The sequence below is a fragment of the Scyliorhinus torazame genome, chromosome 17 (assembly GCF_047496885.1).
Source record: "Scyliorhinus torazame isolate Kashiwa2021f chromosome 17, sScyTor2.1, whole genome shotgun sequence".
NCBI lineage: Eukaryota > Metazoa > Chordata > Chondrichthyes > Carcharhiniformes > Scyliorhinidae > Scyliorhinus > Scyliorhinus torazame.
In genome coordinates, this window is record NC_092723.1 from 134,226,950 (window position 1) to 134,250,867 (window position 23,918).

General features: G+C 45.0%; 1 protein-coding gene across 4 annotated transcripts in view; it reads left to right on the forward strand.

Moving 5' to 3' along the window:
• The window catches only part of LOC140394159 (myosin phosphatase Rho-interacting protein-like), a 305,177-nt gene that overhangs the window by 162,447 nt on the left and 118,812 nt on the right, over positions 1-23,918 (forward strand). For 2 of the 4 annotated variants that reach the window (XM_072481083.1, XM_072481086.1), the window contains exons 6-7: positions 10,618-10,807; positions 18,179-18,686. In XM_072481083.1, coding sequence (XP_072337184.1) covers positions 10,618-10,807; positions 18,179-18,686 — 698 coding nt within the window. The remainder of the gene's footprint in view (positions 1-10,617; positions 10,808-18,178; positions 18,687-23,918) is intronic. The other 2 variants (XM_072481084.1, XM_072481085.1) reach the window with 2 other exon arrangements.

A 23,918-nucleotide genomic window follows, 5' to 3' on the forward strand; every position in this document is an offset into this window, starting at 1 on the left:
AATCATTTCGGACTTCCATCCTGGGACCCTCAAATCCCCCAAGCCTCCCACACCCTTGCGTGTCCTGCCTTCTCTCAGAGTGCCAACCAGTGAGCCAGTTGTGCTGGAGAACCTCGCTCTGCACACACATCCCCGGCCAAAGCAGGGGCGCCTAGACCCCAGACCGTTGCTGGGAACATTAAGGAGGCTGTGCTGTGGTACCCGCCCCTGATCCATAAACTTACCTCTTAGTTGCAATGATCCCCACTGCTGGAACACAGCTCTTGAGTGTTTGACTATTGGCCGCTGCCTTTATGATGCTGATGCATCTAGAGGTCAGGCAAACTGTTTGGGCTTCAGAGTTTGATTGAAATCATCATCAGAGATATGGCATATGTACCCACGAGAAGCCACTTGAGAATATTTTGTTTATTAAACAGCCAACAGTACCTTTTTACGAAGAAATGACAACCAACTACTTAACAGTCCACAAATCACACTAACCATTAATCAACAAGGAAAAGACACCTGCCATTCACACTTGCACCTTTCTGCTACAGAATATTGGTACAAACACAAAGCTACAACAGTTCATCTGTACAAAGAAAACCAAACAGACAGTATCACCCCTCGCAGATTCTCAACAGAATGGAAGTTCCTTGTGGTGCGGTCGTTTTATGTATCAGTCTCTGCCAGTGTTCGTCCGTTGCACAGGTCGTCTTATACGGCCTAATTTCATGTGAACGAAAACTCGGTATCCATATGTTTCACTGGCGTTCAAGGTGCAGCCTCGACGTCCAGCATGTTTGACTCACAACAATGTGCTAGTCGACATGCGGCACTACCACACTCTCAAAATCACCAGTAATCTGCAAAAGCATTTCTTCAACACCTTCACAAAGTTGCTCATTCAGATCATTCGGCCTCTCACTCTGCCCCCTGCGTGTCCCAGCAGTAGATTCCCCAGCTGTGGAAAATCGCACTGAGCCAGTGCACGCCAGAAGAGAGCTCAGGTAGTAGGTCATCTTCCATCCTCCCTTTCCTTACTCCAGGCTACAGAAAATGAAGGACATAGTAGCAGCAACAACCTCCAGGCATTTGCAGCAACAACCTCCAGGCATTTGCAGCCACAAATCAACTATGTTACATTCCACTTACCACACTAATCATTAAACAACTAGGAAATGTAACTGTTCCGTATTGGTACCAATACAAAGCTATATCAGCTAATTTTCACAATAAAAACATCAAACACCATAAATGGAAGATAAGCCTGAGAATGTGTTATCATGTCCAGAGTTTTGTTGTGGAAATGATCTGTCCATCAATGTGTTACTTGTTCCACATATCAGTGCCATTCTCCATCCAGGAGCCGCAGATGGGCAGGCCCTTCCTCACCCCCAATCTCACTGGAACCAAATCCTGACATCCACATATTCCACTGGCACTCAAGGTGCAGTTGAACATCCTTGACTTCCAGCATGCTTAACCTGCAGTGACATGCCAGGTACATGCAACACGCACCACACCAGCAACAAAAGCATCAGCAATCTGCAAAAGCATTTCTTCAGCGGTATCATCAGGTGGCACATTTGGATCAATGTCATGCACCAGGTCCCTCAGCATTTTATTTCTTCAAACTGGATTGCCTTCTGGACCCGGTGTTCCAGGACCCAGATATCTTGGAAAGAATTGTCCTTTCTGGCTACAGAAAAGGAAGGAAACAGTAGCCTCCAGACATTGCAGCCACCAGCAGGAACAGCAACAAACACAACCTGCAGCTGTGAAGCCCTCTCACAAATAGCAAGGCAAATTCCTTATTAGCAACAGCCTTCAGCTGTGAAGCCAGAGGCTGCTCACAGTCAGAGGGAGTTAAAATGAGTTCAGCATATAACCAAGAATATGGTTCTGTCCTGCATGTTTTTGTTAGGACAGACAGCTGTAGTTGCCCCTATTTCCACAATATATAAAGATAGCTTGAAGGTTCCTCCTCCCACCCAACCTGGAATGCTTCAGACCCCCAACGAAGCTCAACACTGCTGAGAAGTGTTGTCATTGGGGCAGCAGCCCCAGTGCCCTTGAGCTGCATGCCGCCATATTTGGGCGTGATCTGAACTTGCCATCGGGAGCGGGCTGGTTAGATAGCAAACTGATTCAAACCCAGCGCAAATCTCGACTTTGGTCCTTCCCGCTATTTAACTGGTGCCCCAGATCCACACTGGGTGCAACACAATGGTTAAATCGTGCCCACCAATATTTAAAATTAAAATCTTGCTGGATTCCTTTATCTCTTGTATATTCTCAGCAATCTTGTATCCCCATCGGCAGCACTTTATCTGTCAGGAACTGTCACAGTACTTGTGTTTAAATTCTGACTGGATGTTGTCTGGAAGCATTTATACAATGTGTATGCGTTATTGTTTATACATGTCTTGAAATGTCTTTAATGTGCTTAGCATATGATGAATTATCACTGAAATTGTGATGATTGTAGTCCAATGTAACAGTCAGTTTGGATTCAACAAAATTGCATAAACAATCAGACAGTTGGAAAACACATTTTGTCCCCTCAACAGGTGGCTGGTACCTAAGTTTGTTTTCTCCTCTACAATGGGGTAGTGCAGCAATTCCTCGGTTTTGCATTGTAATGTGCTGAAGTCCTGAATCCACAATCTTCGGACTTGGAGATGAGAGTTTTGCCAACAAAGGCAAATTTATTTTGAGACTGTGAAATTGGTGTGCTCTGTATTGTGGGTGCACACCACTTATTTCCACAATATGACTATTGATAATCTGATTGCTTGATCAGTCCCTGGAACTCTGCTGAACTCACAGTAATCTACTTGTTGACTAACTGTCTCAGAAGGTGGAATTCTCCCATCTTGAACTAAGTCCTGTGACGGAAACTGGGAGCGTTTCCTGCTGCAGAGGCCGGTAGGAAACCACGCCATATCCTCTGGCCCCGACCTCATTAAATATGCACCTGGGGGCTAAGCGCTGTATCCCATGATGGGGCGGGCATGATAGCGCATCCTGTCATCATCTTGGGTGCCATAAAGAAGAAAAAGTGTGCTAATGACAGGAGTCAGGTTAAAAAATAGAATTGAGACCAAGAGGACTACAGAAGTTCAGAGGGGAGGTGAGAAAGCACATCAGAAAAGCGATGAGGGATTGTGAGAAAAAACTGGCAGCCAACATAAAGAGGATTCCCATAGTCTCCTATAAGCATATAAATAGTAGAAGGTTGGTAAAAGGAGTAGGGCCAATTAGGGACCGAGAAGGATGTTGTCACATGATTGATCTGTTTGTATTGAGTTTCATGATCTTATTGAATGGTGAAGATGGCTGGAGGGGTCAACTGGCCTACTTCTGATCCTATTTCATATGTTTGTATGGTTCAGGGGGCCTGGCTGAGATATTAAATTAATACTTTGCATCTGTCTTTACCAAGAGGTTGACGTCTCTCTAGGGGCTTTTCACAGTAACTTCATTTGAAGCCTACTTGTGACAATAAGCGATTTTCATTTCATTTAATTTCGTGCTACCCAGGCCATTGTGACAGATGTGGAAACTCTGTCCCTAGAAGGGGTCAAAATTGATGAGGAGGAAATGTTCAACAGACTATCGGTACTTAAAGTTACTTAAACACACCGGGACTGGATGAGCGGCCGAACCTAGCGCGGGTCCAGTTATTTTATGAATCACTTGTTGCAGAGACGATGCCGGAGCAGGCCCGGACTTTCAAAAGACATTTGATACAGTGCCACACAAAAGAGCGATGCAAAAAAATTGTAGCTCATGGAATAAAAGGGACAGTAGCAAAGTGATACAAAACTGGCTGAATGGTAAGAAGCAGAGAATAATGGTCAATTGATATATTTGGAGCTGGAGGAACACCTACAGTGAAATTGCCCAGTGGTCGGTCGGTACAGGGACTCTTGCTTTTCCTGATATATATTAATGATCTAGATCTTGGTGTGCCAGGGACAATTTCAATGTTTGCTGATTGTACAAAACTTGGAAGTATTTAAAGCTGTGCGGAGGTCAGTGTAGAACTTCTAAAGGACATAGACATGTTGGTGGCGTGGGAGTGGGCAGATATGTGCAGATGATGTTGAGTGTGGAGAAGTGTGAGGTGATACATTTTGGTAGGAAGAACATGGAGAGACGATATAAAATAAGGGTAAAATTCTTAAAGGGGTGCAGGAGAAGAAGGACCTGGGTGTATATGTTGTATATATTATTGAAGGTGGCAGGACAGGTGGAGAGAGCAGTTGGTAAAGCATATAGTGTCCTGTGCTTTATTAATAGGGACAATTACAAGAGCAATGTGGTTATACTGGTTAGGTCTCAGCTGGAGTTGTGTGTGGAGTTCTGGGCAGCACACTATAGGAAAAATGTGAATGCATTGGAGAGAGAACAGAAGAGGTTTACAATAATGGTTCCAGGAATGAGAAGCTTCAGTTCTGATGATAAATTAGAGAGGTTGCGACTGTTCTCCTTGGAGATTTAATGGAGATGATCAAAGGAGGCCGGACAAAATACAGAGAGAGAAACTGTTTCTGCTTGTAAAAGGATCAAGAACGAGAGGGCAGAGATTGAAAGTGATTTGCAAATGAAGCAAATGTGAGAAAAAACGTTTTCACACTGAGCAGTTCAGGTTTGGAATGCCCCGCCTGGAAGCGTAGTGGAGGCAGATTCAATCGAGACATTCAAGAGGATATTAGATGATTATTTGAATAGAAATAATCTGCAGGGGAATGGGGAAAAGGCAGGACTCTGACACTAAGTCATAATGCTATTTGAAGAGCCGGTGCAGACATGGGTCAAATGGTCTCCATCTGCACCATTATACTATTGTGATTCTGTGAATATCATTGACCCATCCATTGAAGAAAGAAGATGGACATCCTGAAAAGTAAGATGGATCTCCAGGAGCAGTCTGAGGCTTGAAGATGGTCCAGCCTCCTCGATGAAACTGAATCTGGAAGATCCACCTGTAGATGCTCCCCCCCTTTCACTGGTGTGGTAATCCAGGGTTGCTGGCTGCCTCCATTCCGAACCCTGGAGGAAGCCCCAGGCATTATTCAGATAAGTTTCAACTTCTGTATGCCATCTTGTTTCTGATATAGATTCATAGAATCCCTCCAGTGCAGAAGGAGACCATTTGGCCTGTTGACATAGGTTTAAGGTGTGGGACATAGGTTTAAAGTGCAAGGGGCAAAGTTTAGTGGAGATGTACTGGGCAGGACTTATACACGGAGGGTGGCGAGTGCCTGGAACTTGATGCTGGGGAACTTGGTGGAAGTAGGTACAATAGCGACGTTTAAGAGACATCTTGACAAATACATGAATAAGATGGGAATAGAGGGGTACGGACCCCGAAAGTGCAGAAGGATTTAGTTTAGACAGATATCGTGATCGGCGCAGATTTGGAGGGCCGATGGCATGTTTCTGTGCTGTATTTTTCTTTGTTCTTCTTTGAGTCTGCATCGACCCTCTGAAAGAGCACCATACCTAGGACCAATCACTTGCTCTATCCCGGTAACCCCACCAAACCTTTGGAACTAAGCGGCAATTTAGCATGGCCAATCCACGTAACCTACACATCTTTGGACCAGTGTGTTTTTCCACTGGCATCGTGAAGAATCGGATGTGTGTGGAAGGTTCTGGTCGGGCCTTCATCTGAATCCAATTAGTGGGATGCAAATCAGTTTAATGACGGCCTCCAGTGGGTTTCCCGATCTACCGTGGCCACCAGCGGAAGATCCAACAGAAAATCTGCATCTGCGTAAAACTGATTTTTAGACTGTTGCCTATCAGCAGAAAATGCAGAGTAATCAGCCTCCAATTGGAGGCCCTGCTAACTGTCAACTCTGGTCATGTCGAGCTGATGCTTACCGGGTCTGGTGGGGGGGCCCCCTCATTGGCCAGAGCCCTGTGTCAAGGCATGGTGTGTTTCATTGTAAATCAACCTCTTCCCCCTTGTATTCTGGAGTCTGCGTGTGCACCCCCCCCCCCCCCCTTATGTGTCTGCATTCTAGTCTTATGTGTTGGCTCCAGTTTCCCCACCCTTGGTCTCCCCTCCACCTGCCGTCGTTTGCACCCCCATTCTCTCCAACCATTGCCCATTGTCCCCCATGTCCCTGTCAGCCTTCCACTGCCCCCTGCCCCCTCAGCTGCATAGCTGGTCTCTATCTCGGACGCAGTCCTGACTCAAGTCCTGCAAAAGACACCGTCCCGGAGAACAGAGGAATCCAGTGAGCAGAGTAACCCAACAACTCCACCACCGAAGTGAATCACTAGCATGGGTCAATCTCCAAATTTTCCGCTCCCGTCTGCCACAAACACACTGCAAGCAGGACTGGAAAATTCCACCCGTAGGGTCCAAATTGCTGAATAATTTCTTCCCGGTTATTAGATGTTATGTTATGGAATACACTGCCCGAAAATGTGATGGAAGCAGTTTCAATAATAACTTCAAAAGGGAATTGAATAAATACTTAGCGGGGGAAAGTGTACAGAGCTATATCGAAAGGGACTATTTGGATAGCTCTTTGGAAGTTGTTACTCATATGAAAATTAGCCTGCAGGTTTAATACTTTAATGTTAACCAGTCTGATAATTTATTACTCTAACAATAATCAGTCTGTGGGTTTATTACTCTAATGGCACAGGCACAATCGGTCGAATGGCTTCCTTTAGTGTTATATCATTCCATGATTCAAAATCTGCTCTTCACCATGGACAAGCAATGAAAGGAGCCAGAAGAAAGTTCCTTGCTGAAGGGGAATGCATTCCATCACAACAGTTCACAGTTAATGCTCTAGAGGTGGGAAGGGGTGCCACATGTGGAAAAGGCCCTTGAGGGTGTCAAACCCACTTTCCACCTGAGACCCAAGCAGGGTGAGCTGCTGGGCTTACCCTTGGCCTGAACTCCTCCCACCAGGCTCAAAATTGAGGCCAGGCAAGAAGCAGTCTTAAGTGGCCAATGAGTGAATAATTTTAAACCCACTGTCAAGGAAGGCTGAATTGTACCACAGACTTGGTTCCCCGGGCGTGGGGTAAAAAGTGTATCCTGAGCCCCCAGTTGCTGGCAATGAAACAAGCTCGGTGATTTTACTGCAGGCAACCTCCTAATAGGCTATATAAGGGCTTAACATCCAATTAAGGACAACAAACAAGCTCCTCTTGATGCTGCCAGGCCAAAAAAGAGGGAAGCAGCTCAGGAGTCTCAGGATTACCCATGGGAGAGATGGGTGCTGCTGAGGTAGGGAGAAAACCTCTGGGCGACTCCAGGAAAATAAATTAAAAACAAAATATTCAGTGGCTCTAAAATCAAAGGGTAAATCCCTCCATGGGGATTATTGGAGTTACGGGGGCTGCCTTTCCTGCTTGTGGCCATTAAGCCTCTGCTCTTGATGAATCCTCGTGCTGCCACATCCAGGAAACTGGTAGCTTCCCAAAACTGCAGGTAGCTGACCAGCTGTCGGCAAATTGCTGATGGCCTCACAAAATGGCCCTTTTAAAATTCTTTTATGGGATTTGGATGTCGCTGACTAGGCCACCATTTTTATTATCCATTCCTAATTGCCCTTGAAAAGGTAGTGGTGAGCTGCCTTCTTGAACTGCTGCACCTATTTGTAGGGCCATGCAGTGCTTTTAGGGAAAAGAGCTGCAGGAATTTGACCAATTGACAGTCAAGGATCGGTGATATAGTTCCAGGTCAAGATGGTCTGTGACTTGGAGGGAAACTTGCAGTTGCTGCTGTTCCCATGCATCTGCTGCCCTTGTCCTTCTAGGTGGAGGTTGTGGGTTTCAAAGATGCTGTTGAAGGAGCCTTTGCTAAGTTGTTGCAGTTGATCTGGTAGGTGGTACACGCATTGAGTTTGTGGTGGAGGGAGTGAATGTTGGAGGTGCTGGATGGGGTGCCAATCAATTGGACTGCATTGTCCTGAGTGGTATTGGACTTCTTGAGTGTTGTTGGAGCTGCACTTCCAGGCAAGTCAGGGAATATTCCATCACACTCCTGACATGTGCCTAGTAGATGGAGGAGAGGGTATGGGAGTCAGGAGGTGAGTTACTTACTGCAGAATTCCTAGCCTCCATCTTGCTTTTGTAGCCACAATATTTACTTGGCTGGTCCAGTTCATTTTCTGGTCAATGGTACCTCTAGGATGCTGCCAGTGGGCAGGTCAATGTTGTAAATGCCATTGAATGTCATGGGAAGATGGTTGGATTCTCTTTTGCTGGGAATGGTCATTGCCTGGAATATATGTGGTGCAAATGTTACTTGTCATTTATCAACTCAAGCCTGAATGTTGTCCAGGTCTTGCTGCACTAGGCATGGACCTCTTCAAGATCAGAGGAATTGTGAATCATATTGAACATTGATCGATCATCAGAGAACATCCCCTCTGGCCTTATAATGGAGGGAAGGTCATTGATGAAGCAGCTAAGGATCGTTGAGCCAAGGACACTACTCTGAGGAGCTTTCTGCAGTGATGTCCTGGTGTTGAGATGATTGACCACAACCATCCTCCTTTGTGCTCGTTATGACTCCAACCAGTTAAGAGGTTTCCCCCTGATTCTCATTGACTCAAGGTTTGCTCGGGTTTCTTGATACCGCATTCGGTCAACTGAGGTCTTGATGTCAAGGGCTCTCACCTCACCTCTTGAGCTCAGTTCCTTTGTTCTTGTTTAAACTAAGGCTCTAATGAGGTTAACAGCTGAGTAGCTCTGGCAGAACCCAAACTGATCATCAGTGAGCAAATTGTTTATGATCAAGTGCTGCTTGATAGCACTTTTGTCCACCCCGTCCTTCATTTTGCTAATGATCAACAATGGACTAATAGGGTGATAATTGGCTGGATTAAATTTGTCCCGCTTTTTGTGCTCAGGACATACCTGGGCAATTCTCTCATGCTGGAGATGGTCATTGCCTGGAACTTGTGTGGTGCAAATGTCACTTGCCACTTGTTAGCCCAAGCCTGGATAGTGTCCAGGTCTTGCTGCATTTGGACATGGACTGCTTCATTATCTGAGGAGTTGTGAATGGTGCTGAACATTGTGCAGTCATCAGCGAACATCCCCACTTCAGACCTTATGATGGAAGGAAGATCATTGATGAAGTAGCTGAAGATGATTGGGCCTAGGACACGACCTTGAGAAACTCTTTCAGTGATGTCCTGGAACTGAGATGATTGACTTCCAACCCCCACAATGCTCTTCCTTTTCTGCGAGGTATGACTCCAATCAGTGAAGGGTTTTTTCCCAGGTCCCCAGTTTTACTTTGGTTCCTTGATGCCACACTAGGTCAAATATTGGGGGAATACTTTTGCCTTTATAATGGTTCAGTATAAGTTCCCTGTTTTATATTCATATTTCCTCTTTATGAAGTCCAAGATCATGTTTGTTTTGCCAACTATTCTCTCAATGTCTGGCCACCTTCAAAAACCTTGGCACATGAAGCCCTCTGTCCTTCCATACTCTTTAGAACTGTGCCATTACCCCTCCCTATCTCTATTGCGAATACGCATGCAGTGTATCACCATACTCTTCCCCATATTAAATTACATCTATTTTCTGTGCATTTTCTTAGCCGATCTATATTCTATTGCAGTCGATTGGTATCATCCTTACTGTTTGGCACACCTACCAAGTTTGATATCATTGGCAAATTTTGAAATTTAACAAAAATCCAGAGGTGGTTCCATCAATTTACAACTATGACCAATGAAATCTGTGGTAGTGGCACCGGGTGGGTGGGTAGTCTGCTTTTGGGTCCAATGTTATGAGATCTTGTTGAGGTGCAGCTACTTAGTACATGAGTAATTCTGCTCTTGAGACCGTGCTGCAGTTGGTGTTGATACAAACCACATTGTTTTATTTGTACAACATCTTTTTTATTGAGCTAACTGATTAATTATTGTGCTAGAGGCATGACAAGTTATTCTATGAATTATATCACCTTGGCCTTAAAGAAGCCAATAGAATCTGAGTAGATAAATGCAAATTACTGCAGATGCTGGAATCTGAAACCAAAGAGAAAATTCTGGAAAATCTCAGCAAGTCTGGCAGCATCTGTAGAGAGATAAAAGAGCGAATATTTCGAGTCCAGATGACTCCTTGTCAAAGAATCTGAGTCGATTTTGTTGAAGAATCACTGAGTAGGGCAGCACGGTGGCGCAAGTGGTTAGCACGGTTGCCTCACGGCGCCGAGGTCCCAGGTTCGATCCCGGCTCTGAGTCACTGTCCGTGTGGGGTTTGCACATTCTCCCCGTGTCTGCATGGGTTTCGCCCCCACAACCCAAAAAGATGTGCAAGGATAGGTGGATTGGCCACGCTAAAGTGTCCTTAATTGGAAAAAATGAATTGGATACTCTAAATTTATTTTAAAAAAGAATCACTGAATAATCAACCAGCAACTTCAAAGCTGCAAGTTAATTTAAAGGTTCAGCTGCTGCTCTCGTAAACCTGGGATTGTTTAGACTCCATTCGTCAGGTTATTTTCTGGTACCCATTATTATTTTATATATTTAACACAACAATAGTTTGTATTTTCTCATTTAATGTGAGTTTAATATTGAGTGGATAATTTGGAAGTATCAAATGACGCGTTCATTTCACTTGTGACAGGAGCCCGGACCTGCTAAAGTTGCAGTTACCAGTAGCAGCATGCCAACTGCTGAGAAGGTCCCGAGCACCCGATTAACACTTTGGCAAGAACAAAAACAGCTGAAAAATAAAGACCCTCATGCCATCAGCAACATGATGAAATGTCTTTCACAGAACCAGTCTTCTAATGGACCATCAACAGTGCCTAAAGGTTGGTGGAAATGATGGGAAATATGGGATGGGAGCACCATCAATGCCATTTTGGAATAGTAATATTTTAGATGTGTTAGTTCAAGCAGCCATACAGTACAATAGTTGCAGTTTTTACTTGTGGAGGGTCTTTTACTTTCCTTCATCTCCTGGAGCAGCAGTTTTTCGCTGTTGTGTGGTTCCATGAAGGTATGATTACAATCCCAGAAATAATTACTGGTGTTGGAAGATGCCCCACTGACTTAATGGTGAAATCTGAAGCTTTGTTTTATCCTAACCCACTGGCCATTGGCCGGAGTTAGCCTGTGGCCCTTGTTAAGAACACAACTGATGTTAAATGCTCAGATATTCCAAATCCCAGAAGGAAGCTTGAACTGCCTGCTCTAATTTGGTATAATGTGAGGAGAAGTTTGAAAACCAGGGGCGTTTTGTGTGATGATGAAATGTTTATTAAACAGTAAAACACAAAAAAGTAAACAAGAAATACACCGTAAGTACCTTAATGGCGATGGACAATGGGCGGGATTCTCCGTTAGCTGACACTGGACTCGGGAAACATGATTGGGCGGAGAATAGGTTCCGATGCCAAAATCGTGGCTGGCGGCGTTTTGACGTCAAATTGCAATTCTCCATCACCTCGACAGCTCAGTCAATGTGTTCCGGGACGCAAGTACAGTAAACACCGTTTGCATATCTTTAGCAGGGCCTGATCCAGCATTCTCTGGGGTTTCTGTGATTCTCTACCTCCGATGGGCCGAGTTCATGGGCCGATGACCAATGGCACAGTTCACTTGTGCTTTTAAAAATCGTGAAACCGGCACTGTGGCTGCAGAGAGAGAGAGAGAGGGGGTATGGAAAGTGCCTAACATTGCTGACAGTTGTGCCGCTGGCTGGGATGGGGATGGGCAGGAGGTGGGCTGTGGGGTCGGGGTGGACAGGCACGGAACACCATTGTCGCAGCTGGAAAGGCAGCCATGCAGCTGCGCACACTGCTGACAGCACACTGTGAACTTAGGGCCACAGGTCGTATACGTGTCTGCCCCAGGTCATTCCCCTATGTGCCCTCTGGCCCAACCGACCCATCAGCTGTATGGGCGTCCTCCAGTACAACCAGTGCAATCTTGTTGGCTGACATGAGTGTGTGTGGGGATTGTAATGTGTATATGTGGCTGCAGTGTGTCAGCCTCCCAAGTGCCAATCATGGACCCTGCAAATCCCGCACCGTTTTTCATTGGAATAGTAATCCGGTGTGTTGAGAGTGAGAAACAAGTGGAACCACGTAAGAACTTGTTATATTAAGTAAGAAGGCACCAGAGAATGGCTCTTGATCTAGCTCGATCTTACCTGGATGTATACAATGTAACCTTAGTACACTTGAAAAGTGTGCCTAAAACCAAATTGAGGGAATTGGCAGAACTGATGTTGAGGAGCAGAAAGTTAGAACTGTCAGTCAAGCCTGGGAACTGGCGAACGACTAAGTGCTGGTTCATAGATCAAACCCGTTCTTTAGACCCAATTTTAAATCAGAGAAAATCAGGTGGCACAGTGGTTAGCACTGCTGCCTCATAGCGCCAGGTACCCGGGTTCAATTCCGACCTTGGGTGACTGCCTATGTGGAGTTTGCACGTTCTCCCTGTGTCTACATGTATTACTTCCAGGTGCTCCGGTTTCCTCCCACAGTCCAAAGATGTGCAGCTTAAGTGGATTGACCATGGTAAATTACCCCTTAGTGTCCAAAGATGTGTAGGTTAGGTGGATTGGCCATGTTAAATTGACCCTCAGTGTCCAAAGATGTGCAGGTTAGGTGGGTTTATGAGGATAGTGTGGGGAGTGAACCTGGGTAAGGTGCTCTTTTGAAGGGTCAGTGCAGAATTGATGGGCTGAAAGGCCCCCTTCACTGTACAAATTCTTTGATTCTGAAGTTAGAACTTGGGAAAGTGCAAGAGGGGACAGGTCAGCCAGAAGAAGAGTGGTCGGAAACTCAAAGGAGTTCCACTTCAAAATACAACAGAATCTGTTGAAGGGATGAGACATACGAAAAAGGTTGGATGTTTTTATTGTAATAAACTGGGCCACACCAAATCACTATGCTGGAGATTAAATGGTTGGCCGCAGGGTGTTACAAATCTTAAAACTGGAAATGTGAAATTAGAGGCTGGAGAACAGGAAAAGCAAGTGGGATTTGTAGACACAGTAAAGGAACCGCCAATGTGAGGGAACATGTGTGGGGCAGGATAAAATTTTCCATGTGGACAGCAACAAAGGGGAAAAGATTTGAAAATGTTACGACATGCAGGGGCGTGTCAATCACTAATGTTGTGGGATAAAGACATTTGTTGTCCAGAAGGGATATTAAAAGAAACAGTGCTTATCACTAGCATTGTCGGAGAAAGGAAAGAAATTCTTTTAGTAAAAATAAGCTTCTAGAGTACCTTGAAGACGAGGGAAATAGTGGCAGGCATAGTAGAAACCTAGCCCATTGCAGCCATTCATTTCATTCTAGGGAATGGCATCACAGGATCCCAGATGGTAGTGATGCCTACTGTAGTCATACGGCCGTTAGAGAGTCCTACCATAGAGAAATTACAAAAGGACTAGTATTTCTGGGTTGCGTGGAGATGCAATCAGAGGCTCATAAACGAAGACAGAAGAGGCAGGAGTTGCGAGCCCAGGCTCAGGCCAGATCAGGTTATCTGATACAATTTTTAGACGGCTAAATGATAATGAGACAAACACAGAGGACAAGGCAAATGTACTCAATTCAATCAATTTTTAGACGGCTAAATGATAATGAGACAAACACAGAGGACAAGGCAAATGTACTCAATTCAATCAAGAGGTTGATTGAATTACAAGAGTGACTCAAAAGTAACATATTTAAAGACACCCCAGCAAGGAATAAAAGCCAGGGCTGATTCGAAGGCCCAGACTGAAGAGTTTTATAACTGGAGAGAGAAAGCTTGTGTTGTTAATTGTCAGGCACACCCCTGAAAGTTCGATTCAGTGGGCCATGGTGCATTGAAAGGAAAGTGAGCGAGAAAAACTATCTGGTGCTTCCCCCAGATACACGGAAATCACACATTAGTGTGTCAAATGAACTCCTCTTGGATTAGAGGAGATGAGAACAAGCAGGAGGTCTTGTTATTAATGAAGGAGGGGGAGGGGGTCAAATTCTGAACGTGATGTTCCTATAATTCATTTAGACAATGAGGAAGCGCTGAAACATTTAAACCAATGGTTAAGTCATCTCCCAGATAAGAGTCAGAGCAAACTGACGGTAACTCCACTCCTATAAACATATGGATGGAATAACCAAGGTTGAACGGGATTAATAATGCATGCAATCCATCTAGATTAAATCCAGCAAAGCTATCACAGGTACAGAAGGCAATTGAGTATCTGCTCAGGACTGACCTCATTGAATTGAGTTCCAGTGATTGGAGCTCCCCTATCACCATGGTGCCCGAACCAGATGGAACCCATAGACTGTGCGTGGGCTACAGACGGGAAAATGCTATAGTCCAGAGTGACTTGTTTCAAATTCCATGTTTGGAAGATGGTATCGAAAGTGTTGGATGGTCGCAATTCATCACCCACTTAACCTTGTTAAAGGGCTATGGGCAAGGACCTCTGACTGGGAAGGTAAAGGCGATCACCATTTGTGTGACTCCCCGAGGACCTTATCAATCCAAAGTTAAGGCTTTCAGGAGGAGGAACGTCCCATAACTTTCTGAGGCTCACTGACAGAGCAATTTGAGGATGCAGTCACTATGCTATATACAGTAATGACTTAGTGGTGTTCTGCCAGAAGGAGCACCTACACCACATAAAGGAAATGTCTGACCGCTGAGACAAAGCCAATCTTGAGGAATCGAGTGAAAAGCGAATTTGCTAAAGTCCAAACTTTCATATCTGGGGGACAGAGTCAAATTGCACTATGAGATGCAAAAATACAGGCCATCTGAGACTTCCTGGAACCCACCACCAGAAAAGAGACTTTAAACCTGGTGTTATAGCATTTCATGGTTTACATTGTCAGCAACCCAGCAGAGACAATTACTTATACGGACTACAACCACGTCACAATTTCGGGAGACATTTCAAGGTCGTTCGGTTAATCCGATGAGGGTTGCTATTGCAACCGTGTAACTTAAAAATATTTTATGCAGCTGGGAGAGAAGACGTCATTGCGGACACTTTATCCCGAGGATAAAATAAGAGTGGGGAGCTTTCTGTGGTATTTATCGCTGAAAATGCATGGTTTTGAATTTTATAATATTTTCATAGAATTTCATAGAATTTGCAGTGCAGAAGGAGGCCATTCGGCCCATCGAGTCTGCACCGGCTCTTGGAAAGAGCACCCTACCCTATCTCCACCCTATCCCCATAACCCAGTAACCCCACCCAACACTAAGGGCACTTTTGGACACTAAGGGCAATTTATCATAGCCATCCACCTAACCTGCACATCTTTGGACTGTGGGAGGAAACCGGAGCACCCGGAGGAAACCCACGCACACACGGGGAGGATGTGCAGACTCCGCACAGACAGTGACCCAAGCCGGAATCGAACCTGGGACGCTGGAGCTGTGAAGCAATTGTGCTATCAACAATGCTACCGTGCTGCCCGTCTGTATTCTCCTGTAATCAAAGGCTATTCTCACTATTTATGGTGGGGTATAATTTATATACAGTTAATAAGATGGAACTAAAAAGAGAAGGGTTGCAAAATTAAGCATCTCAAATTTTATTTTGAATTTGCGTGGAGACAGCAGTAGACAGTATTGAAAGTGCCTGAATTGGTATGCATCTCTCCTGGTAACCAGTTTAGAATGGCAGTTTAAGTAATCAAATGTGTATAATTTATGGAGGAGAAACAGATTATCAACGATCAGGATGGTCCCTGAGATATACATATGTTAATGTATAGCCAAGGAGGTTGATAGGGGCAGACAGTCGAAAAAACAGAAAGCATAATCAAAGAACAACAAAACTCAGAGTCATAGAATCATACAGCACAGGAAAGGCCCTTCAGTCCATCGCATCCGTGCTGGACAAACACAACCACCTAACCATTCTAATCCCATTTCCAGAAATTGGTCCATAGCCTTGGTATCGCAAGTGCACATCTAAATACTTCTTAAATGTTTTGAGGGTCTCCCTCCTGCCTCCACCACCCTTTCAGGCAGCGAATTACTCTTGGGCTAAAAAAGTTCTTGATTAATAAGGTGATCAGGCGTTATGGGGAGAAGGCAGGAGAATGGGGATGTGGATGAGAAACATATCAGCCATGATTGAATGGCGGAGCAGAATCAATCCTGTATTCCCTTGCCTTGTTTGTCCTGCCAGAATGCATCACCTCACACTTATCCGGTAGGAATTCCATTTGCCTCTGACCAGCCCGTCTGTATTCTCCAGTAATCAAAGGCTATTCTCACTATTTACCACCCCACCAATTGGTGGGGTATAATTTATATAATTGCCCTGACCCTGAAATTCTGCTAATTCTGCTCCTATGTCTTATGGTCTTGTGGTCCGCGCATTCCTTCTAAACCTCCTGCCCTTATTTTAAATCTATGCCCTGGTCATTAACCCCTCCAAGGGGAAAAGTTTGTTCCTATCTATCCATGCCCCTCATAACTTGATACATCTCAATCATGTCCCCATCCTGCTCCTCTGCTCCAAGGAAAACAATCCAAATCTATCCAATCTCTCTTCATAGCTAAAACTCTCCAGCCTAGGCAACATCCTGGTAAATCTTGTCTGCACTCTTTTCAGTGCTATTACATCCCTCCTATAATGTGGATTCCAGAACTGTCATCTGTTGCCAATTTAACCATTAATAAAACTTCAAGGGCAGCACGGTGGCTCAGTGGGTTAGCCCTGCTGTCTCATGGCACTGAGGTCCCAGGTTCGATCCCGGCTCTGGGTCACTGTCCATGTGGAGTTTGCACATTCTCCCCGTGTTTGCGTGGGTTTCGCCCCACAACCCAAAAGATGTGCAGGCTAGGTGGATTGGCCACACTAAATTGCCCCTTAATTGGAAAAAATGAATTGGGTACTCTAAATTTAAAATTTAAAAAAAAAATTAAACAAAACTATGCATCCCCATGAACTGGTGTTCCGAATTGGGATGCCCGCACAGATAACATTAGTGAGTGTTGTGACACCTTTTAGAATGTAATTGTGAAATTCATACCCAGCTTCTCCTTTAGAACGCTAGCATCTATACTTAAACTCTTGACATTCCATCTGTTTATACTTGGCCTAGGTAAACATCGGTTTAGAGTGTTGTTAGGCTTATAAACATTTCAAATTACTAGTTCCACCAACGCAACCAACCTATCTCTATTACAGTTTCCATTTTTAAACTAGAAAACATTCCCAATTACTGTATTTCTTTGCTTTTCATTTTATTACCATTTCCTAACAATTTGCATTATTGGGCCCAATTTCCCCATTAATGTTGTATCTTTGATGGTCAAGGACAGATTGATATGCGCACAGGTTAGAAAACCTTTAAATATGCATCAGAATGTTTCTGGTATTTAACCAGCCAGAATGGTTCAGCCTCGAGACAAAGACCACTTGCTTAAATTGCACAGCTGCAGTTAAACATTCTGGACTTAAAATAAATGAAGTTGCCTGAAATCCTCTGCTAATAATTCTAAAAATGTTTGAGAAAGTTAAGTACAGAAGTGATTTTATCGGGTATGGGAATAGACAATCAGGTTAATTTGTAAGCCATTTAATTATTAACAAAAGTAAGAGTAAAATATAAAAACAAGAGTTGATTGTTAGTCCCTGGAGTTCATTAAATCAAAAGCTGTAATAAACTATCTGGATTGTCCCCAGGCTGTGATAGAATTTCTGTCGACAGGTGTCTCTGTTCAAAATGAGTTTAGGAACCACTGGCCTCCTCTTTCATCCAGCTGAAACTGGCAGTGACTTACTGCAGTGACATCATTGAAATTCCAGGGCTTTGCTCTGATACAATCACGGATCTACTTTCAGACTTGAATAAAATACCCAGATATTATGGCCCTGTATTCTTATTCACACTCCATTGTTCAGTGCTATGCAATCACAAACGTTTTGCACAGGAACATTCAGTTTCTCATGCAACCTCTGCCAATATGTAATCTTTACGGCATGCAAGTAAAATGTATCAAGTCACAGGCTTGATTGATTAAACATGGGGCGCAGGAAGGTGTCTTAACATCATTTGCTATCAATGATGATGAAAGAGTTGAATGCTGCTGCTGCTTTTTACTGCAGTGCATTCAAAGTATATTATCTCTGCCACCATGATGGAGTTCTGTCGTATCTTTGCACTCTGATTGTAAAGACATTTTTGCTTCCTTCTGAACAGCAGCCCAGAATGTGGTTAATGGTAATGAGGTGGACAGCCATCAGAAGAAGCGTGTGGAAAGTGGCTATTTTTCCCTGGAGAAGCTGAAGTCTGACTCAAACCAGCTTGCCTCACCTCCTGGAAGCAACAACATCAGCAGGTACAGTTCCTCTGAGAGTAGCATGGTAATGCCATGCCACTCTAGCCTGTACAGCGATCCTTTCACTCCTACAGGTAACCTTCACAGCAGTGGTTCTTGTCTTAGCTCTTCCCAGAGCTCCTTGGACTCGGAGACTAGCGGTACCACATTGACGAGCATAACAAGTTCAAACAGCAGGGTTGGGGAAGGGCCATACCATTCCCCAGCTACACGGATCAATCTGGACTATGCCAGAATGGCAGATGTCCCCAAAGCCAGGAGGATCAGCAACACACAGGCGTTTCGAGTAGATGGGCACCAGGAGCAACGGTTTCGTTCCTGCAGTCCTGGCAAAATGGAGTTGGCACGCTTGTTTGGTTCTGAACGAAGGTAAGAAACTGAAGGTGGTGGAAACTCATTGTGGATGTTAAAATCTGACTTATTACATACCCATCCCTGTAGTGCAGCAGTTTCTGATGAAGCACAGGCACTAATCCACTGTTTCCTTTAATTTTAAGAATATACTTAATCTGAAAAGACTTGGCTACAAATTTCCTCAAGAAAATATGAGGATAAACGGGTATAAAATAAGTAATTTTCAAATATGGTGTTTCTACTTCCTGCATGTGAATCTTGCATGTGTTTTAGATTACTCCTCCTTGCAATTTCTGTAGCTTTTTTTTCAGATCTTCCTTTTGTGCATAATTCTCTTGTGGAAGAGTAGGTTGGAACTTGTTCCCATCTTCTGGTCCTGACTATATTGAATACTTTAGTATTATCCCTATAATTGTACTGTATTGTATGCCAGTGACTCCTATTTTTATCCTTTTTTAGTATGCGGAGTTCATTCACAACCATCTTGTGATAACTTAAGGCACTGATTGTTGTGTATGGTGTTCTGGTTCACAAACAAGCCAACAATGCTGGAAGTGGTGTAACGCTATTTTATTAACTGTACAACTATGCTAACATACTGTAAACGTGGGTATAAGCAATACTAGCTTAACTGTGGACCCTTTCCTATCACTAGCTATGGTGAGGCACTCAGCACATGGTGAATGTCTGTGATGCAGGCTGTGAGCTCTGTGCTCTGAGCTGGCTGATGCTAGAATGAGCGGGAACTCTCCTGTCCCCTTTCTTTATAGTGCTTGTGCTCTCACTGGTGATTGGCTGTGGTGTTATATGTGCTGGTTGGTCCTACTGCATGTCCATCAGTGTGTGTATGTGAGTGCACCATAATGTACTGATGTATATTATGACATCCCCCTTTTTTACAAAGAACATGTACCTATGTGAGAATAAATAACGTGTAATGAGTGTCTCTGACCATGTGTGTGCAGTATTTACATAACTATGTACATGAGGCTAGTCTATATACACGGGAAGGTGCTTGGTGCAGAGAAAAGAAAAACAAGGTGTTACACCAACAACAAAACTAATAACAAATGCTATAAACAAATTGGTGAAATGCTGAAACAGGATGAGAGAACAAAGCATTGAGTCCAACATTGTAAGGCTCATAAATCAAGTCTCTGAGGTGGGCGATGAATTCGGGTTGACCGTCAGGGTGGCACACCACTCGTCGTCCGGATCAATGCTGTGCACCAACAGCGGCTGGTGCTTTCGATTCGGGGACAGCCTGTTCTTGGTTATGACAGCGACTCGAAAAGGCTCCCTGTCCTCGGTGTCACTGGTCTGCATGAAGTCAGGATCGGACTCGGTGAAGGTGGGTTGGATTGCCCGAACATTGCTGCGAGGCTGGTTAAATCGTTGCGAGTCGGCAGGTTGGGCTGCTCGACAGCAGGCAGCATAGTGGCCAAGCCTGCCACAGCGTAGGCACTGTCGCGATTTTTCAGGGTATTGCCGCTTTAAGTGGGTGGAGCCACAGTCGCCGCACGTTAGTGCGTTCGTTGCGCCACCGCGCATGCGCGGTACGGTCTTGCATGGTGCGGGCCTGCGCATCGCATTCCTCCACGTCACCGTCCCCTTGTTTGGCGCGCACAGGCGCGGGAGGCCTCGGGGAGCGCGCGAAATGGCCGCCCTCCTCCAGACTGCGGCCCGGGAGGTGTTCGATCGTTTGGACCCTTTCCGCCTCATGGGGCCCTTGCTACGCCGTTTCAGCTGCCTGTATGTAGGAGTACCGGCTGGTGGCATTCTCATGCAGGACACGGGTCTCGATGGCAGTCGCCAGGGTTAGTTGCTTAACTTTAAGGAGCTGCTGACGCAGGGTGTCCGACATGACGCCAAAAACAATCTGGTCGCGTATCATGGAGTCGGAGGTGGGCCCGTAGCCGCAGGATTGCGCGAGGATGCGGAGGTGTGTTAAATAGGATTGGAAAGGCTCGTCCTTGCAAGTGCTGCTGGAACAGGTACCTTTCGAAGCTTTCGTTGACTTCAGCACTGAAGTGTGTGTCGAATTTGAGGAGCGCCGTCTTGTACTTGGTCTTGTCCTTGTCTTCCGCGAATGTCAGGGAGTTAAAGATGAGGATGGCGTGTTGCCCAGCCGTGGAGAGAAGAAGGGCTATCTTCCTGGTGTCCGATGCATTCTCCCTGTCCGTGGCCTCGTGGAAGCGCTGTTTAAATATCTTCCAATTTACCCCGAGATTGCCAGCGATGCGGAGCAGCGGCGGCGGGTTGATGTTCTCCATGCTTAGGATGCCGGAATGCTGAGAATTTGTAGGTAGGTCTCACAAGTGCTAGATTGCAGCCACTCCTTGTATCATGTCGTGTTGGGTGTTCTGGTTCACAAACAAGCCAACAATGCTGGAAGTGGTGTAACGCTATTTTATTAACTGTACAACTATGCTAACATACTGTAAACGTGGGTATAAGCAATACTAGCTTAACTGTGGACCCTTTCCTATCACTAGCTATGGTGAGGCACTCAGCACATGGTGAATGTCTGTGATGCAGGCTGTGAGCTCTGTGCTCTGAGCTGGCTGCTGCTAGAATGAGCGTGAACTCTCCTGTCCCCTGTCTTTATAGTGCTTGTGCTCTCACTGGTGATTGGCTGCGGTGTTATGTATGCTGGTTGGTCCTACTGCATGTCCATCAGTGTGTGTATGTGATTGCACCATAATGTACTGATGTATATTATGACACTGATATTCAGGAGCATTATCTGTGCTGACGCCATGATATGTAAAGGAGAACATTTTGTTCTTTAGCTCAGTCATTGCATGGAGAATCTTATTTCTTGGTATCAAATAAGCAGTTCTTGTTAAAAATTTTGCAAGTGTCATAAGAGACTCAGAAAAGTTGAAGTTATTCACTTATCTACCTCCATATTCTATTAGATGCTGCCATAAATGTTTTATACAGCAGATGGCATGGTAAGGCCAGTGATTTGCTGCCAGTCCATTAGTGGGCATGTACAGCATATTAAGCTGGTTCAGTACCTGTTACTGACTTGGATGATTTAAAAAAAAATTGTTGCAACTTTTAAAACTGAAAGTAAAGGTACTGTTCACTGCCTCCATGGTCCTGCCAGGTCTGTTGGAGGAGATTGACTTGAAGGAAAGACGTGCATTTATATGCCGCTTTTTAAGACCACCAGATGTCTTCTGGCTTTACGTCCAATTAGACATTTTATAAGGGGGGGGGGGTCGCCTGGTTAGCACTGCTGTCTCACGGCGCTGAGGACCCGGGATTGATTCAGGCCCGGGTCACTGTCCGTGTGGAGTTTTCACAAGCTTGCCGTGTCTGCGTGGGCCTCACCGCCACAACCCAAAGATGTGCCTGAGAGGTGGATTGACCACGCTAAATTGACTTTTAATTGGAAAAAAGAATTGGGTACTCTAAATTTATATAAAAATAAATAAATACTTAAGCGTAGTCATTGTGGCGATGTAGGAAACGTGGCAACTAATTTGGGAACAGCAAACTCTCACAAACAGCAATGTGACAACAACTAGATAATCTATTTTTTTGGTTTTGATTATGAAATAAATATTGTCCAAGACAGGGATAACTCCTCTGCTCTTCTTCAAAATGGCACCATGGGATCTTTTACATTCACCCAAGTAGGCAGGTGGGACCTTAGTTCAATTTCTCAACTGAAAGAGGACAGGCAGCACGGTGGTGCAGTGGTTAGTGCTGCTGCCTCACAGTGCCAAGGATCCGGGTTCGATCCCTGCCCTGGGTCACTGTCCTTGTGGAGTTTGCACATTCTCCCTGTTTCTGCATGGGTTTCACCCCCACAACCCAAAAAGATGTGCCGGGTAGGTGAATCGTCCATGCTAAATTGTCACTTAATTGGAAAATAATGAATTGGGTACTCCATATATATATTTTTTAAAATCAACTGAAAGAGAGCACCTTTGACAGTGCAGATCTCCATCAATACTGCAATGCAGTGTCGACCTTTATCTTTGTGCTCAAGGGGTGGCACAGTGGTAGCACTGCTGTCTGACAGCATCACGGACCCGGGTTCGATTATGACCTTGGGTGACATTCTCCCCCTGTCTGCGTAGGTTTCCTCCGGGTGCTCAAGTTTCCTCCCACAGTCCAAAAATGTGCAGGTTAAGTGGATTGGCCATGATAAATTGTCCCTTAGTGTCCAAAAGGTTAGGGGATAGGGTGGGGACTTGAGCCTAAGTAGGGTGCTCTTTCGAAGGGTCGGTGCAGACTTGATGGGCCAAATGGCTTCCTTCTGAACTGTATTGATTCTATGATCCTATGTGGGAATTGAGCCTGGAATTTTGTGACTTGGAGAAATGTGCAGGGAGAGAACGTCTAATCCTTGTTTCCTGAAACTGATTGTAATATACTGTAAGGGCTGGATTTTTCTGTGGGCCTTGGAAAACACGACATTGGCACTTTTGCACTTTCTGAAATACCCACTTGACCTGTATGTGACTTTGCCTGGGGTATTAAACTTTTCACACGAGCGTTGGGTTCGCAAGTTTTTGTGAGCTGTGATGGAATGTGTGATGAATGTCGATGTGGAGGCAGGCTGATTAGAACACACGCCTCAGCTCCCCAATGCAGCAGTCCAGCTTCTAACATTGTTCAAAGGTCCCCTAAACGTTACCCCTCAGCTCCTTACCCAGCACCTACCTACCTACCCCCTCCCTCCCCAAGCTCCTCCATGTCACCTCAGATCGCTCTGCGACCTCATGCCCCTCAGGTCACCCATATCACATTGTGCCACCCTCAGGTCCCCGATCGGACTCCATATTTCCCATAGCCACTTATCCAGTATGCAGTATGTACAGTCCTCAGGAGCCATACAACAGCAATGGGATCTTAAAAAAAAATAATAATTGGGGAAATTTATTAGTTTCAATTGTTTTTGACTCACTGACCACCTGCTGAGCTGAACCCATTATTCGCATTTGCAATCCAGCCGAGCATTCATAATGGCTGTAGTTATAACAAAAGTTCCAGCTACGTTGCCTGAAACTGATGGAATGGAGTGGTTTAGTGACCACAGAGGAGTCTACAATAGGGGCATAAAGAAAGTTGTTTTATTAATCAGCAAATATTTATACAATACAAGTCAGGTCCCAATCGGGACAACCCTGCTCGGCTCCCATTCGGGCCAAGCTTTTATTGCCAGAGTCCATTACTCCATTGATGGGCACCCGCCCCTTCAGCGGGGAAGCTCTTATTTCACGAGGC